This window comes from Styela clava, chromosome 3 (assembly GCF_964204865.1).
Source record: "Styela clava chromosome 3, kaStyClav1.hap1.2, whole genome shotgun sequence".
Taxonomy (NCBI): domain Eukaryota; kingdom Metazoa; phylum Chordata; class Ascidiacea; order Stolidobranchia; family Styelidae; genus Styela; species Styela clava.
In genome coordinates this window covers 18,368,156-18,386,186 of record NC_135252.1, presented here as the reverse complement: position 1 = coordinate 18,386,186, position 18,031 = coordinate 18,368,156, and the positions used below count along the sequence as shown (strand labels likewise).

Here is an 18,031-nt window from a genome sequence, read left to right as displayed (position 1 = left end):
CAATACATGTTCTCGCAAAACTATTTTTTCACATTAACTTTCGCGCAAAGGCCATTCTAGAAATCAAGCGCTTGTAATCAATCACTCTCGCAAGTGGTTTTCGAGCACTATTCGTTTTCTCGCAATGTACAAATAGCTGATTTTGGGGGAACGGACTACATCTGCCCAATACGCGTTCTCGCAAAACTACCTTTTCACATTTACTTTCGCGCAAAATGCCATTCTAGCCATCTTGCAACTAGCCTCTCGCAAATAGTTTTCTCGGACACTGTTAGCTGCACCAGTCCGCACATCACAGACCATCAAAATTTGTTTATTGGCAGTAAATTACATCAGAAAACATACAAATCCCGACTTATGAAATACCGTAATCCACGAAATATACAAAATCACCACCAAAGTCGGATAGTTGAACATAATTGAATTATTTTACGAATTATTGCCTATTTTAACAAAGTACAAATACATTTTAAACATGGAATGCATAAAAATTGAACATTTCTATTCTGTATTTGGAAGGCGTAGATATAAATGTAGATTGCCAAGGTTCATGCAGCATAAACAATGGTTCAATTTACCTACAACTCTATTTTGTTCGAGGCTATTGGGCTGTTGTAACTTTTTATAAAACTTATGTCTTGATCCACATCAAATATCAGAAGTTCAAACAACTGCATTCTTTTAATGAAAAGCCAAAAACAGAGAAACAATCACATTGAGCTATCACATATAAGTGGTAATTTGACGACATATATTCTAGCAATCTATACTACATTGCTGCAGACCTTGTCGTTGTATGCAATCGTACTATGCGTTGAATTCTTCTTACGAGCGGACGAACGAATGTACACTTCGATCCATCGTTCCAATTTGCTTCGATGTCACATAGTTTGGAGAGGAAGACATCAGTCATGCAGGATGGTAAACATCGTTTAAGCTTGGAGTAAAAAGAGTGAAAGAATAATTATTACGAGAGCAATGCTCAAATACAGAGAGTTCCAGATATTGAAATAAAACAGTAAATTTTAGGGCGGAATATCAGGTCTGGTAGAGAATTGAAAAAAAATTAGCCTCCTTTTCTTTTATTGGAAATTTGTGAAACACATAAGGCGAAAGTGAGAAAAATATCCACAAGAACACTTCGTATCTGAAAACAAGTTGATATTAGGCCATTTGTCACACTGTGTCGGCTAAAAGCAACAAATTTGATATTAGGACATTTGTCACCCTCAAGGGATAATTACATGTGAGAGGATGGATAGATTTTAAACATTAAAACAGACGTACAACAATTAAATGGTTAATCGCTTAATAATGATAAGCTTTAACTGTAAGATTGAGTCACTTTATTCACATCCCTTTCACAAGACGACCAGCTAATTCCACTTTGTATAAATTCCCTATCACTCATAGTTTATTTAACCTATTAATGATCTGATCTAGGCTTCAGAAAATATCTTCCCAGGGCTGCTCATTGTGTCAACTTCAACTGGTTCTTATTGAGCACAACATTTAGACACAGACCTGACTTTAATACTACATGCTTTCCATATATAGGTCTGATGATATAGAATCTTTTGTGTGGAGACTTCTTTTAATTCTTTGACATATTTCTCAGTCTCGATTATTATACTTGACCTCACAAATTCTTTTATCAGGTTCACCAAAGCTTTACCGGGCTTCTATAGACATCCACTTCATCCAGAACGAACCTAATCTTTCAGGCTAAATCTGCCTTCTAATCTATTTATACTTCGGCCATTAGTTCTTCAATACACTTTGAATTGGATTGTCACTTTGCTATGTTGATGATTAACTAACTACTGCTTAATAGCAATTAGGATCACATGAGGCAGAAAACTAAGAAATGATTACTTTATAACTCATGACTGTCTTCAAATAAATCTTATCTAACTATTCCAACAAAAAATCATGATAAAAAAACATATTTTTAGCTTCTTTTTCTTAAATCCTCGTTAAATCTTGCTGTAAAATACTTGCCATGAAAATCCTCATCACCAGAAAACTTCCAAATATAGTGACACTTAATAACAAAAAAGCAATACCTCTTTTATAACTTCCTTGTTAACGCCAACTGACATTGTATGTTTGGGGAATGAACTTTGACTGGAAGGCGACATTGAATCATCTGTAAAGTTGGATATGTCTGAAAAAGAAAGTCAGAATATGATGATTTTGAAAGAAAGATGTTTTTTATTAAGATCAAGCTTATGAAGACAATGATATCTCTAGTCCAGTTTTCTATCAGAAAGGTTTAAGGAACTAAAGTCACCAGAAAGGTTCAAGTAGTATTTTTTATCATTGCAATAATTATTCATACCTTTCACTTAGAACAAGGTCCTAATACACTGAGACACTGAGCTACCACACCCTGAGTAAGGAGGTGGGCATTTTTATTTTTTTGAATCACAAGAAGTAAAAGAATTACCAAAGGCTTAAATCTGAAAGAAAAGTACACCCCCTCCCATCATATGACAAACATTAATTGATTTCACTTCAAAATAAAAATTAATCATAAAAATCGAGAGATCTGAGTTTTGTTAATTGTTCGAAATAAATCCTCCTGCTAATCAACAATGCCATGTTTCGACACATTGATATCTAACCTTGCAGTCTTCTTGGGGTTTGTCTCTGCATTCCAGAATTCTTAGTTTGGAAAAGAATTCCAGTTGAACCTGTATCAACTTCTACAGACTTTATGACGAAAGAATCTAGATGCTGCCATAGCAACAGTAAAGAATTTTCCATGACAAAATATAATGTTGAAAGAAACTGCTCCTGAAAAAATATATACAAGTTGAAGTAAAAAGAAATACTGTAATAAAAACCAATTTTTTTCATGTCAGATTAGGTTAATTAAGAACTTTCAATTAAAATTTATGGTTCTTAAAGTAACATCCCTGCACGTCTAAAGGAAGGGATAGGATAAGATTTATATATTCGTCGAGAGGAAAGACGAATAAGACAGCTTCATCATATGGCAAACCACATCCCTCCCGTTCCGGCCCAGTCCAAGTTGGGTATGACCATGGGATTAGTTAGCCAGTTATTTGTTTTCTGAAACATGGACTTGATTGATAAGGAAGCTGTAATCGACAAGCAGTTATGTGAACCACCCCAAGGGGCTGTGGTAATGCAATACAAGACTAATCAGAAAGTTTGCAATGACAAAATCCCTAGCACAAAAGTTTATTTTAAATAGCTAACTATCTTTACACAATAAATCAGTAAAAATAATATAATGTTCTTATGATATTATGCTGCTGCAGGTACAAGTACAGGCAGTTATGAACTTAAAATGTCCAAGTCAGTTGTATAGTCAATAAATCCCTTCACTAACAATCAATCCATTTTAATATTCCAGCTGCCCTATTGTCTTGGTCATGCCAAAAACTGGTTGTTTCCAACGATCAATGGAGAAATGATGACAAATGAAAATATCACAACCTAAGCGAAGAAAAACAAACCTTGGAAGATATTTCCTTCCTAAGTTTGATAGAAGCAATAGCTTGCCGTTGCGGAATCGATAATTTATCGTCTTCTGTAGTTGAAATCTTAAAACAAATTACCACAATGTCGGTATGTCAATATTGAAATACCAAAATTACGGAAAAACCTGGAGAAAGCGAGAAACCCGAATAATTTACTATTCTGAATATATTCTGAACACATGTTTTGAAATATGAAATATATTCTAAAATTTAGTTCTGCTCCACAAAGAACATGAATAAATCAATCCATTGTGTAGAAATTCAATTTGATAATGCAGACAGAAAATCATTATTTCATTGGTTTTTCTATTTTATACAGTTGGTTGTTTTCAGTTTGATTCCTAAAAACCGAACTAAAAAATGTCAAGCGGAAGCATTCTGCATGATTCCTGAAATCCAGAAAAAAATTGCTCCATCAAATTAAGGCGAAATAATGTGTAATGAAAAAATTGAAAATAGAGTTTTATTTTTAACAAGCATGCATTAGAAGTGTTCTGCATGATACCTGAAATCAAGAAATTGCTGCACCAAATTAAGGCAAAATAACAATTGAAATGGAAAAAAAATCCATATTAAAATAATTTTTAATTTTTAACAGACATGTATTATGCTGAGGTAATACTGTATGTGTATATTTACTGTTAATAATTTTTTTTTTAAATCTTAGTTTACCTCCTTCAATTCTTGAGCAGTAAGAATAGCAACATTATCCAATCTTCTCTTTTGTACAGCAACTGATTCCATGGCAGAATTAAATTTTGAAGAGGAAACTTTCAAGATTCGAACTAATAATCCAAGTGTAGGAGGTTGGATGGATCCTGGGTAATCTGGAAAACAAACTAACTATCAAAAATTGTGTCATCAATTGAACCTTAGCATTTATATATTTATCCCGAGGGAGAGGAAAGCCAATAAGATGGCTTAATCATATGACGAACCACGGCCTCTCGTCCATTTACCAGTCCATGTCGTGTATTGGATTAGTTATCCAGTTATTAGTTATCCAGTTTTTGAGAAGAGTGGACTTGACCTTCACAGGAATAGCTAAAACCAAATAGTCCACTTATTCCGAATGCGCTTTAAAATAGTATTTTTGAATTTCGATGTGTTCAAAATGGGGCCCTCAAAATGGGGCCCTACTTCGCAAAGAGCACTTAAAGACAAATGAATAGGAAATGAGTTTACCATGGGATTGCAACGGAGTTCTAGATTTGGATTTTTATTTTTCATACTTTTCAGAAATTGAATAGCATTTTGGGTCATTCTGTAAGACTTCAGTTATTCAAGGTAATAATTTTTTAGAGAACTCCATTCCAAACTATTCCTGAAGTTAGGAATTTGGAATATCGAAGGTATAATAAATTTTTAATCGATCCGAATGTTTGAATCATTCTGGACATTCATGTGCTCACCCATATTGGCCAAAACTGTGATGTAAGATTTAGCCTGCTTCTGTAACATCCATAATGAGAAAGAAATGCAAATAAATATATGCTTGACAGGCACTAAATAGGAACTGACATAGATGTTAAGGTAAAAAAAAGTTTTTGATATTATTGGAAACATACTGGTACATTCCATAGCATATCCATAGACTTGCATAGGAGATGAATATTTGAAATTCTCGAATACGTCAGTTCTACAATGTTGGGCACCTACATCTCTCCGCTAATTGAATCCATCTGATGCATTGAAATGGATAGATATTCCATGGGCAACTTTTTATTCAGGCTTTGAATGGTATTTTATTTATCCTATCACAAATTTAAGAAAGACTCTCACCCTGTCTATAGATGTTGTCACCATCAGACAATTCATCTAGGTGAGGAGAAAATAACAGGACTGGTGAATCCATGTCATGTGACTTTTGTTGCATTATGACAACACAATAACTCGCCAAATTTGCACAAATTTCATGAACAAGAAGAATTATCTGTCAAAAAATAAATTGATATTTTAATGTAATCATGAAACAAAAATCATGAAACAATAAAAGTGAACTTTGGTATAAGCATGGATGACCAAAACTAACACATTCAAAATTGGGAATATTGGATATACAGTGATCTCCCGGTAGTACATAACTCGTTCAGGATTGGTGTTCGACTACAGATTTGTTCGAGTACAAAAAAAAATTTTCGCAATAAGAAACAACAGTAACTATTTTGATACGGTATCAAAATGTGTACCTAAATGACAATAATTACTGTCACTCCCTGCGTAACAATAGCATCCCTTTTCATTTACTTATTTTCCAAATTCGTGATGCTCATTGAATGGCCGAGATGCGCAATTAAGGTGAAATCGGGTGGCGTCATCTCACTCGGCAGCACGCTCGGCACGCGGGTGTTCGAGCCCCGAATTTCCGTTTAAGTTCTGCAGCATTTTTGACAAGTTTGTAAACTCAAACAATGATCAAGCCAGTTTAATATCGTCTGAATCCTTTCGAAAGAAGTAACATACCTCTTGTATATTTTCCTTATCTTCCCTTTCTCTGTTATTTCTTCCAATGTCACGAATCCATTCCGCAGATACACAATATCGTGGAAGAAGACTCAATAACTGACGCTGTTAAAAATGATTGCAAAAATGTTGTGTAAAAGGGAAAATGGATATTAACACACATAAATGGTGGAAACATTATTTCATAACTAGCAAACATTAGACATATTGAATAAACTACAATAGTGAAGCAAATAACAAACATGAATAAATGAGCTAAGTAATTAACTCGAATCCATTTATGAATCAATTCTACGTTTCTATATATGGTCCAGCGTTGTAATCAATATTAAAGGCCTGTTAGGGGAATTTGATGAGACACGTTATGTATGAATATAATAAAAAATATCCCAGAAACCCAATTTACCTGAATTTTCGATAAATGTCCTTGCAGCTCAATGAGGACTCCTTGTGGAATGTTAGCATACATTGCTTCATTGGAGAAATCTTGTCCTGCAACCTGACTCAGGATACCAGTCACAAATTTCAGTTCCATCAAGGACTAAAATGAATAAAACAGAAGCATTTTAGTAAAAACTTTACATCAGGTTCATCAAACCCTGATTGACAAACAAATTAGCAAGTTTAATGCTTTAAAAATATATGGATTCATAAAATGGCTCAAACCATGTAAAGGGGAACAGGTGTGCACATGCAAGTATGTTTTCTAAGTCCATGTTTCCGAAAACAAATAACTGGCTAACTAATCCCATACCTGACATGGACAGGTAACCGGACGAGAGGCCGTGGTTTGCCATATGGTTAAGCCGTCTTATCCACTTTCCTCTCCCCCGGGATAAATATGTAAATCTTATTCTGTCCTATACATGCCATTTATGCATGCATGAAAGGAAAAGTGGTTAACCCTAGAAACTCAATCGATAAAACATATTTTCTTAGAAAATAAGCAAACCCACCTGTATATCATCAGGAATAGGTTGATTTCTCAGAACTGGATTTATTATTGTGTCAGCATGAATCAGCATAAACTCTAGAACAAGCGCGCTCGCTTCATGATGTGTAGTGCCACCTAGTGTTGCAAGAATTGATGAGCAAAGTTTCAGTGCTGGGAAAAGCAGTTGACGATAACGAGACATCACACTTGGCAGAAATGAGTTAACATTTCCATCGTCACCAACTGGACGCATTTCGAGGAATGCACATTTTGCGAGTTTAGTGAGAACTCCTGCATCTAAAATAGCTCTAGCGCCAGCTGGTGTCCGTGCCAGCGAACTCAAAAATGCCATCTTTTGTTCGTAGATATATAATGATCGAACTGCTTCAGGATTAGGTGTAACGGCCTGCTGAAGAGCTTCATCTTCTTGAATAAAACTAAAGAAAAATATTTTTACAAAAATAAAACACATCGAAGGCCTGACCAGTACAATTTACAAAGATTTACATGAAAATAAATTTTGTAAATGTCCGAGTGACTCAGGTGTTGGACCTATTTATGTTGGCAAAACAGGTTACAGGCCTCGGGTCCAACACCCATGCTTTCAACCTATCTTCAAAGATTTATCTTTACCGAAAATAGAAGGGTATTCTGTGTATTCGTATCTGCTTTTCCAGAGGCACTAGCATAATATTGACAAATCAGCCCATATACATTAATAGTAACAGATTGATCTGGTGCTCTAGGTCAGGGCTACCCAACTGGCGGACCGCGATCTGAATCCGGACATTTCGGGTATTCGATTCGGACCGCGCATAATTCTTTATTTTGAATCATTAGGCCCACTTTCAAAGTTTCCTTTATAAAATAACTTCCATAGATTTAAATATATATGGAAAGAACTATAACGCCATGATAAACAATCTTGATTAGCTAATAATCATTAGTAATACGAGGATGTACGTATTTAAGGATGCCGAAATATTATTTCTGGAAAGACCGGACCCAAATACTTTTGAAGTTTTGTATGCGGATCTTCGGTAAAAATAGTTGAGTAGCCCTGCTATAGGTTATAGCTTGAAATGACCATATATTGTACAGAGACATATCAACAGATTATCAAATCATCTTTTATCCAATTGCATGGTAAATATTTCATAATCAATCAACTGATTCATATGTAGCATACAGCTCTAAGCATAGCGTATTGGCAACATAAGTAAAACAGTAACAAAAACTTTTCGAACGAACCTGTGAGCAATTGAGTTAATGTATCCCTTCTTAATCATAAACTGAAGCCATGCAAGTTCCCAATCAATTTGTATAATCGCATCAAGGCACGAATAAGCAAGAATTCTGCAGACGTTATGACCTGTAAAACATCAAACCTAATATTACACGCAGCTGTAGATACAATAGACTGCTTAATGTATGGGTTTGAAATGGCAGTCAGTAGAAATCTGTTCAATGTATATGTGAAAATACATAATACAAATACATATAAGTTATAGATGATGATGCCTAGGAATCTAATAAAAAAACAATACCAGAATTTGACACAGTGACCTAAAAATGACTCAATTTCCATCAAATAACTTCAGGATCTCGCCATCCACATAACCAATTCGATCAACTAACTAACCGGCACTAATCCAACACAAACCATTCAACAATTTCGTCCAAACCAACCAGAAGCAACAAAAACAACTCGAATATTCATCACAAACCCATGTCTACAACAAACACCGAAATCATTAGACAAATCCTCACAAAACAATCAATTTACTGATTCATCAATTCGGGACAAATCAACCATCTCTCAACGCAAACCAGCCAAATTCTATAAAAACAACTAAACGGAAATACCAACCATCACTTGCATCTTTGCATAAAAGTTCCATCAAGGTATCACCATAAGCCTTGAACAACTTGACGTTATCCCGAGCTAATTTTGCATAAATATCTACTGATAATGCACGAAGACCTGATGAAGATGGTTGAGTGGCTGCATAATAAACATATTATTACCTGCAGGTCCATACAGAACTTTAAAACATTAATGACTCTGGAGCAGGACTATGGAGGTGGAATTTTTTTTTAAATTATAATATTGGAGTTGAAGTCAGAATTGTATTTTCAAACTCCCAGAGTCAGGTGTCAAAGTTAGAATTTGACAAAAGTTGGAATTTGTCTGTGTCAATATTTTTGACAAAAGATGAAAAAGTATAGAGTTAACCAATAATTCTAAACAGACAATTAAAGAAGGATGGTATTGGCCTACGTTTTTGCTATTAAAACTTTTTTTTTAAGGCTATTCTTCAAATGGCTTGAATTTGATGCTTGTGTGCTCCGTTGACTACACAACTCAGTCGAGGAAAACGACTGGCAAACATTTTTAACAACAAATCCCTTTGTAATGCAATATGTATTCAATCAGATTGTGATTGTCTTCATCCTTAGCGTTAGGAATACGCTCACCACCGCACCTCTGAATACCCAGCATGTGTTCGCGGGTTCGAATTCCATGCAGGAATAGTCATATACTGGACTCCTCACTGTCGTAGGGTGGTTTACGTGACTGCCGGTCGGTTATGGCTTCCTCCACCATCAAGTCCGTGCTTCAGAAAACAAATAACTGGCTAACTAATCTCATACCTGACATGGACTGGTAACTGGACGAAAGGCTGTGGTTCGACATGTGATAAAGCCATCTTATCGGCTTTCCTCTCTTTCGGGATAAATATGTAAATTCTATCTTATCCTCTTTAAACTAAACGACAAGTTGGACTCACCTTTTTCCTCAGAAGATGATTTAGGTTTCTGACACATTTGCAGGTAATATAGAAGTGATGCATACAGATTAGCTCGTACTTTTTGACCAACCCCGGCCTGGAGTATCCATTCCAATATTCCTTTCATTATAACCTTTGAACAGAAAATATATAAGTTACCTATCACTGGGAATAATTAGTTGTTAAACTAACTAAAACCAATGGGTAACAGTAACAAAATTAATCAAACAGTTTCATTAGGCATTTTACATAGAAATACAGAACTACTAATGTTTAAAACCTTTTCTTCACCATGCATACCAGACCTAATTTTTTACTTCAAGTGTGACGTGACAATTGCACTTAGGTCTAGTAATAAACAAACTGAACAGTAAGCAGAAACCAAATCTGTTATATTTCTCTATTGCCAACACCTTGTAAACTAATGAATTAGTTGTCAAAAAAATTTAATATCCAATCGCTGTGAAGTGATGACATCTAAAATCTGGCAACTGGTGAAACATCATTAAAAATTTCTTCTAAATCTCCAAGCAAGTACCTGTAAGGAGCCAGCAATGCTCGCTGGAATGGGTGTGCTTGATTCCTGTTGTAATATTCTTGATACATTGAGATTTTGACTTGTTGAAAGATCAGAAACAAGAATTGAATGTCTAAATATAAAATTTGTGATCAATTTAGTGCGGGGGAAGCCTCCTTGCCTACTATATCTTTATGAAGGTGTATTTTATAGTTTTTCTTCCCAGTAAAGATCATTTACGACTTAGAGAGAGTCAGGTTAGGATCTTCCAAAACTATGTCAGAAACCATTGTAACGTCAGAAGCTAAAATTTATATACATATTTAGGTTTAGAGCTTTGCAGGGGCTACCAAAAGTTATAAATTCAATAGATAGCATATATTAGCAACAATGGCTTATTTTAAGGATTCGTTCCACAATTAGGCAGGATGGGAGACATTTAACAATACTTCAGATGCTTCCATAAAACACCTTGAACTAATTGACAGTACATATACAATACAAACCTTTGTCCATCAATGCTGCTCGCTGCAGAGAAACAAGTTCGGAGATGAGTAATCAATGTTAAACATATTGAAGCAACAGGAGATGAAAGTTCCGACATGGAATCCGGGTTTAAGACTCTGCTTAGAAGTTCTTGAAGAATGTCAAGTAAGATCTAGGATAGTAAAGAAAATATTTGAAGTGTTGTAATATTGATAAATCGTATTTCAATACAAATTTTTTTTTTGCAAGGACCTATCCCAAACCATCTTTAAATGTCAATTCTCTGTGGTTTGCCAAGACAGAGTTGATACATTCGTCTATACAGCTTAAATCATTGACATGAGTGAATAGAGTCTTCCCAAGACTGTACTCAATAATAAAGTTTTAAAACAATTTTAGAAAAAATTTGTCAATCTGATACCATCAATTCTATGATAATGCTGCATGATTGTAGAAGTCAAATTGTGGAAATTCCAAAAAACTGTGGACACTACAAGTTTTAAATGTTTTCAGCCGGCCAATTCGATTGGCTGTTAGTGTTAACTCTCACTCCTTTACAGTCAGTGTACCAGCTACCAGATACCAGAAAAAAAATACAATGCTTAATTAAGTTTTTACCACGATCTAGATCACGATCTAGATGCAGCTCTCAACAACCTTTCCTGCGGCTCTCGTTAATGCTTTAAAAATTCATTATTTTCAAAAAAAATTTTTCATTGAAAACTAATCATTGACTTGAAATTAAAATGCGGAAGTCTATTAGTCAGTCGAATGGATTCCCCCTTCTGACCGATATTCTCATTTTAATGGTTAATAGGACATGACATTTCTTGTCTTGTTTAGAACTTAATGAGTGTTTTTCATACAACTAACTCATACCAGCTTTTGGAAAAACTTTTGGTCATTTTTAAATCCATGTTATTTACACAACTAGAGTTTTCTAACAAACTAAAATCGCCTTTTTCACAATGAAACGCCAAAAAGTCATTTTACCATTTAATTTTAATCAACTTTATGTTCAGTAATGCAAGAAATGGCTAAGGACATGTCACCAAGCATGCGGAGTTTAAAATCTGATAAATTTATTTCAAATACCTAATCTGGTTTGACGTTTTCTAAATTTGTGGAACGGTCGGTACGTTATTTTCGCAAAATAATGAATTGAAACAATACGTTTAGTGCAAAGATAAGCATATAACACCATAACACAAAGACAATGATTTTTCAAATTTGTCTTCTTTTTCTGATAGCGAGCGCCGTTGGGAAATCTCGCACAATTCACGATTGAGTTGGAGACGTGCGAGTTCGGTGTCCAAGCAGAGCGGCGCAGGTCACGTGGTACCGGAAATTCGAATAGTAAAATGCAATACGAATATTTTGCCCAGCCCTAGTTGTTACGTGTGTTGTTGTTACGATCACTTGGTATTTTAAATACGCTCTTAAGGTTTGTTGCTATTTTACCTTGCGTTGTTTGTGTGCGGCTCTTCATAATTTTGATGTTTGAAATGCGGCTCTGAGACTAAAAAAGTTTGAGAACCACTGATCTAGATCTTCAGTTATGTGGAATTCCATGCGCGATAACTGTTTTTCTGACCTACTTGATGCGAACTACACTTCAAGTCTTGCGCCAATCAGTATTTACTAACACACAATTTTAAACTAATTCTTTATAGTGTATCGGTAGCTCTTCGCATTTTAGTGGTCTCCCCCCTAGCTTTGCTCAGGGATCATTCTCTTCAATTTTCTAAATGAGTTCTCGTGACCTTGCTTTGAGCAAATATTCTCAAAAAAAGTTCTGTATTTACTCAAGGCCATCAGACATGATCACCTATATTTTGAAAGATAAGTGAAAAGTTTATTTGCTCTCAAAGCAGATATACATGTAAAGGTCCGTCATCCAGGCCTGTTACAAACTATAATACACCATCACTAAAGCAGCACCTTTACACAAACAAGTAGACCAAAACATTCAAAATAAGTTTTAATGTTGCAACAAGAGTTTCATCAAACTTACCTGTTGTTTTATTTCTTTCCCCATTAAATCAACAGGACAAGCATTCAATGCAACTTCCAAAGTATGTTTCCATGCATTGAGTAATGCTAGTTTGGAATGAACGCTTTGACGAGTTTGATTTCTTTCCAAAGCAGTCTTCAATATATTCTGTGCAGAGAAATTTAATAATGTGAGGAAATCTATACATATCAACGAGCTGCTTGAATGATATTTATGCCGAAATTTAAAGGGTCTTGGTTATTTCAGAAATGGTTGCTTTCTATCTATACATATCAGTGCCTATTTGTATAGAGCTCTGTAAGATGTGAAGCGACATATAAAAAAACTATAGGTAGCTCTATCTAGATAAAAATCTAGAGAAAAGAGATACTTTTTTATATTTGTATTGCGTATATGGGTTATGCATTGCAATATAATAATAGAATTTATGAAGTAAAGAACCAAGAAAAAGGTAAAATGAACCTGAACTTCTTGAATTGCTCGAGACTTTCTCTCAGCATCATTTGCACTTTGTAAAGTATTAACATTTGCTTCTAATAATTCATGAAGAGCCTGAAATAAAGATCACATAGTGTTAGATAATCTACAGTTAAAGATATGCTGAAAATAATTCTAGTATTATGAATAAAGTGATTTCTACATCACTAAATAAATTTTATAAATCAAAATTTTCAATATCAAAAAAGGAATAATTCTTTTTAAACACATGAACTGTCCTATTAGTACATACCAGTCATAAGCTACTGTTATATTTGTATAGAACAGCACTTCCCAAAATTTCACGACGCAACTATGTGAAAAAAATGCCTTTTTTGGGAACCGCTGATATTGTTGAAGTGACTGATACAAAAGTGAATAAATAATTACATAGTATTTGATTACTTTTACCTTTATATCACAATAAGAGAGTCCATGCTCATTTCTAACTTCACATGATTGTATGGCATTCTCAACATTCGCTGGAACAAATTGTTCTAAAGCAAGAGGCTGTGGAAACTCCTGCCAAAAGAAATAATAATTTAAACCGTCTGAATTTTTCCAATTTCAGTATGTAATATCCCGAGCATCTGTTTCTACCTGTTTACCTTAATTCTATCTAGGCTAGGGAAATATTTTCATATTGATCCCATGGAGAGAAAGGTCAAGAAGGCGAAATATGTAGGGAACCATGAGCTCTTGTCCGATGTCGGGTATGGGAATATTCAACCTGTTATTTGTTTTAGATATATTGATTTGAAGGTGAAGGACGTGCTATGATGTGAACCACTTTATGTGCGAAGCCAGTAATATTCTCAAATGCAATTATCCTCCACAGTATTTGACCTTTCGCAGGGTAATTAATCACCAAGTAATAGCTTTCTTATGTAAATATCATACTTTACCATCAAACGATAAGAACAACAATTTAACCTGTGAAAAATCCAATATGTTCAAAATCCTTAAAATCTGTGGCATTTCATGCCCAGGTTGGAGGCTGTTATTCAATGCCGTGGCATTCATTGTTGTCATTGCCGCTGCCACAGATGTATCTGCTGTCATCACACTAGCACCAAGTATAGAATGACTCAGAGAAGGCATAGCAGATACAGAAGTGAAATCTGCAACTGTCGTGTTCGTAGTTGAAGCCCCAAGAAAGCTTGCTGATATGGATGAACGTTTGTCAAACAACATCTGTGTATGAAGAGATTTCATTAAAAGGATCGAATACAAAAGAACAATTACGGTAAATAGAAAACTAACAGTGTCTTCAATTATCTGTCATATTTTAAAGCACATCGTTTGTTCGGCGCTCTGGAAGTGTATGTACCAATATGAAGGTTGTTGCCTACTTTACATTACCGGTAACCGGTAAGTTGTATAAAGGGACTGAAACCTATTCACTTGGGTAACACAGACAATCCCCAAACTCATAACAGAACTAAAATAGGAAAAATAGGAACAAAATTATGGCCTACGCTAACTGGGTACATATACTACGGGAGTACCGTTTGTTCTAGCTACAAGTTTCAGCTTGCTTACAATGTTTATATGATAATAGAAGAGATTATATGAAGAAGAAATTTTATTTTACCCATTAATGGCCCCAGGATAAAACAATGTAAAAAAAAAAAATCAGCAACCATATGCTCAACAAAAATATTGTTATGAAACACTGATTGGCAAAAAGCAATCATCTACCCTGTCTATGTACCTGCTTAGTTTATTCAAAACTTAGGTTATTCAACTAAACCTCAAACAGAATAACCAAAAGGATTACACCACAGGTAAAATTTATCTATTGAATGTTTCAGAAATGTTTGGCGAAGAAGACAAAACATGAGATAAATGTCTTACTTGAATCAGCCTCTGTGTATGTGATCTCTGTTGATTTGCAGACGTTGAAAATAATTCTATTGCTGTTGTTTTCAGTAACCAAGCTTGCTGTAATAACAGTTGGTTTTCTTTGGCAATACCTTAGAACAAATAATATCAAGCGTATAGAATGATTAAAGTTTTGGATTGTTTTTTGAGAAATTAATAAAGTACGCTATAATATATATATATATACCGGTACTATAATATTCCCAGGTTTTGACTGACAGTCTAGCAATTCATTTTGTGGAACTAACATGTCTATTACTTCTACTAAGGCTATTAAAAAAAGATAGATGAAATAGGATTTTTCCATATTCAATTTATGGAAAGGATCAATGAACTTGAAGATGAAACTTTTTGTATTCGATTTGTTTTGACAATCACTACTATATATTTCAACATAAAAAATTCTTACCGCCAGGTTGGAAAGGTAAATGTTGAAGATGTCGAAATACAAAGTCATGAGAGGATCGAAGATATCTGTGAAATAAGAAGAAAATGAATTACAACAAATCATTATCAGGTGGCTATTAGTTCCCAAAATTAAATCTCAATTTTGAGAATTTAAATGACAAAATATAAACCGAATTCCGCTCTCCAGAAGTGTGTGTACCAATATCGAGGTGACTAATTTTGTTCGCCCACTTACATCAAGTTGTGTAAAGGGACTGAAGCCTATGGGCAGGGGGGTATACTCACTTGGCTAACACAGACCCGAACTCGTAAACGAACTAAAATAAGGAAAATCGGAATAAAATCATGGCCTAACTCTAACCTGATACACATACTACAGGAGTACCTAACATTTACCATAGATGTATAAATAATAATAAATTTCAAATTGATTCCATTGAATTTTCATTGGAAAGAAAGTAGGGGTTTATAGATTAGATAATATGGCGAAGGTTTCATAACTATTTGACATCTTTTTACAATCGGTCATAGCATTTGATACTAAATTTGTACACTACTATTCATTATTTATTCACTATTATTTGCATAATCCTACATATGGAAATTGCATTTAAATAAAAGATTAATACCACTAATAAAGCTGACAAATACAATTCTAATTCTAATCAATACTAATAAACCACATGTAACATATTTCCAGTAACAATAGCATTAGACAGCAATCTCGTTACAAAAAGGAATGAAAGCTTGGATAGGATAAGAATAGGAAATGTTGAGCCTTCAATGGGTTGTGATCAGGGTCGCAAAAATTACTTCCGCAATTATTCATATTTGAAATGTCATTTCGTTTAAATAAACATTTTATAACAGAGACATTGAACCTCAGCAGACTAAACTTTCTGACTTCGGCATATTAATAACCTGTTTCTTTTTTGTTAATTTGTAATGAGTATAAGGATTTGAATACAGCCTACCTCAACACAGGTCCAGTTGTTTCTACATTTGCAGTTAATTTATAAATAAGTTGAAAGCAAAGTTCGGCTAATGCAGGAGTTTCAGTAATTGCGTTAGGTTGAGTTGGCGTCGATGTCTTTGACGTTTCCATACCATAAGACAGGATGGATATCACTGAATGTAAACATGTTCGTGGCGACTGTAGAACGCCAGCATCCTGCGCAGAAGTATTTGGATGGATAATTTGAGAAGTTTATAGGTCGATCTCGAAAATAGTAATAATTTATAAAAAAAATATGGCGTTTGCCAAAGTGTGTGTACCAATATGGAGGTAACTAATTTTGTTTGCCTACTTTGCATCAAGTTGTGTGAAGGGACTGAAACCTATGGGCAAGGGGATATTCACTTGGCTAATACAGACAGTCTTCGAACTCGTAATAGAACTAAAATAAGGAAATTACGAATAAAATTAGGGCCTAACCCTAACCTGGTACTACACACCAAAAATCTAGATTTTCTTAACTTCATTGATTTGGTTTTTAATGTGCCAAATTCGCTAAAAGAAGTTTTGTACTCCAGCTTTAGAGCTACGTCAAAATGATTTCATGAATATGGAATGGATGTATCTTTACAAAGCCTTTTTATACTTTGCGTACAAAATTTGTGAGCATTGAGATATAGATGATATTATGAATCAGCAGGATCTCAATTGCTAAAGTGTTTTTATGCTAAGTTTTCCTAAATTAGCTGCCATCTGGCTGGTTGGTCGTCAAAGTGAACTTGACAAGCCAAATTTCAACTGATGTTTTTTAGCTTATACGTACGTTTAAGGATAGCACATCAATGGTGGATTTCACCTGTGGTACTTCTAATTTAAGTAGAAAACATGCAGGCTTGATCTGTTCGTGTTCAGTCTTACATATTAACAACAATATACATTTAACTCCTTGTACAAAGTCAAGAAAAATAGAAAATGTGGTATAAACAAAAGGTATGTGTACAAAAGAAAATTATTACTAGGCCTCATTCAAACTGATAAAGGTATCATAATAGTTGATATCAATAATTTTGTTATTTATGGTATACAGTAAATTTTGAAAAAAGACAATCTGAAAAACAAAACTAACAAAAAATTTGTCACCTGCAAGCTGGCCTTGTTGATAGGTTTAGAGATGTTGAATCCGAGTAAGAAATGAGCAAGGTTAGGTGATGGTTGATCAATACAATGTAGTAGTAATCTCAACACTGTTAATCTACATTTACTGTTGTAGACAGTGGATGGATCAGATTCTAAAAAATAGAGGAAAATTCAAATTATTGTCAATATGGGATAAGTGATTTAATAAGATAATGCAGCTGATACTTTGGAGAATGAATAACTTATTTATGAAAACCCATTTTTTTTTATAAATAAATAGTCATGGAGGTTCAGTCGTGTACCCCAAGCAGGTATGTGGAGTCTGGGAAACCTACTATCGACTACGACTTGGATATGCAAAAAAAGTTCAAATTTTGATAACAAAAACTTTGATTTATGCAAACCTTCTTTCATAAACTGTAAAGAATTCTCAGAAAAATAATGGTTTTTGA

General features: G+C 34.4%; 1 protein-coding gene across 1 annotated transcript in view; it reads right to left on the bottom strand.

Moving 5' to 3' along the window:
* Positions 1-271: 271 nt before the first annotated feature.
* LOC120342007 (nuclear pore complex protein Nup205-like) overlaps positions 272-18,031 on the bottom strand; it is a 47,116-nt gene continuing 29,356 nt past the window's right edge. The window contains exons 22-43 of the mRNA XM_039410651.2: positions 17,583-17,731; positions 16,462-16,658; positions 15,489-15,553; positions 15,053-15,171; positions 14,129-14,389; positions 13,607-13,717; positions 13,181-13,270; positions 12,719-12,865; positions 10,725-10,876; positions 10,240-10,351; positions 9,702-9,834; positions 8,780-8,914; positions 8,161-8,281; positions 6,932-7,346; positions 6,382-6,516; positions 5,976-6,080; positions 5,295-5,445; positions 4,185-4,339; positions 3,489-3,575; positions 2,628-2,799; positions 2,067-2,167; positions 272-937 (exon numbers count right to left, since the gene is read on the bottom strand). Of these exons, the coding sequence (XP_039266585.2) occupies positions 770-937; positions 2,067-2,167; positions 2,628-2,799; positions 3,489-3,575; positions 4,185-4,339; positions 5,295-5,445; positions 5,976-6,080; positions 6,382-6,516; positions 6,932-7,346; positions 8,161-8,281; positions 8,780-8,914; positions 9,702-9,834; positions 10,240-10,351; positions 10,725-10,876; positions 12,719-12,865; positions 13,181-13,270; positions 13,607-13,717; positions 14,129-14,389; positions 15,053-15,171; positions 15,489-15,553; positions 16,462-16,658; positions 17,583-17,731 (3,281 nt within the window). The 3' untranslated portion in view covers positions 272-769. The remainder of the gene's footprint in view (positions 938-2,066; positions 2,168-2,627; positions 2,800-3,488; positions 3,576-4,184; positions 4,340-5,294; positions 5,446-5,975; positions 6,081-6,381; positions 6,517-6,931; positions 7,347-8,160; positions 8,282-8,779; positions 8,915-9,701; positions 9,835-10,239; positions 10,352-10,724; positions 10,877-12,718; positions 12,866-13,180; positions 13,271-13,606; positions 13,718-14,128; positions 14,390-15,052; positions 15,172-15,488; positions 15,554-16,461; positions 16,659-17,582; positions 17,732-18,031) is intronic.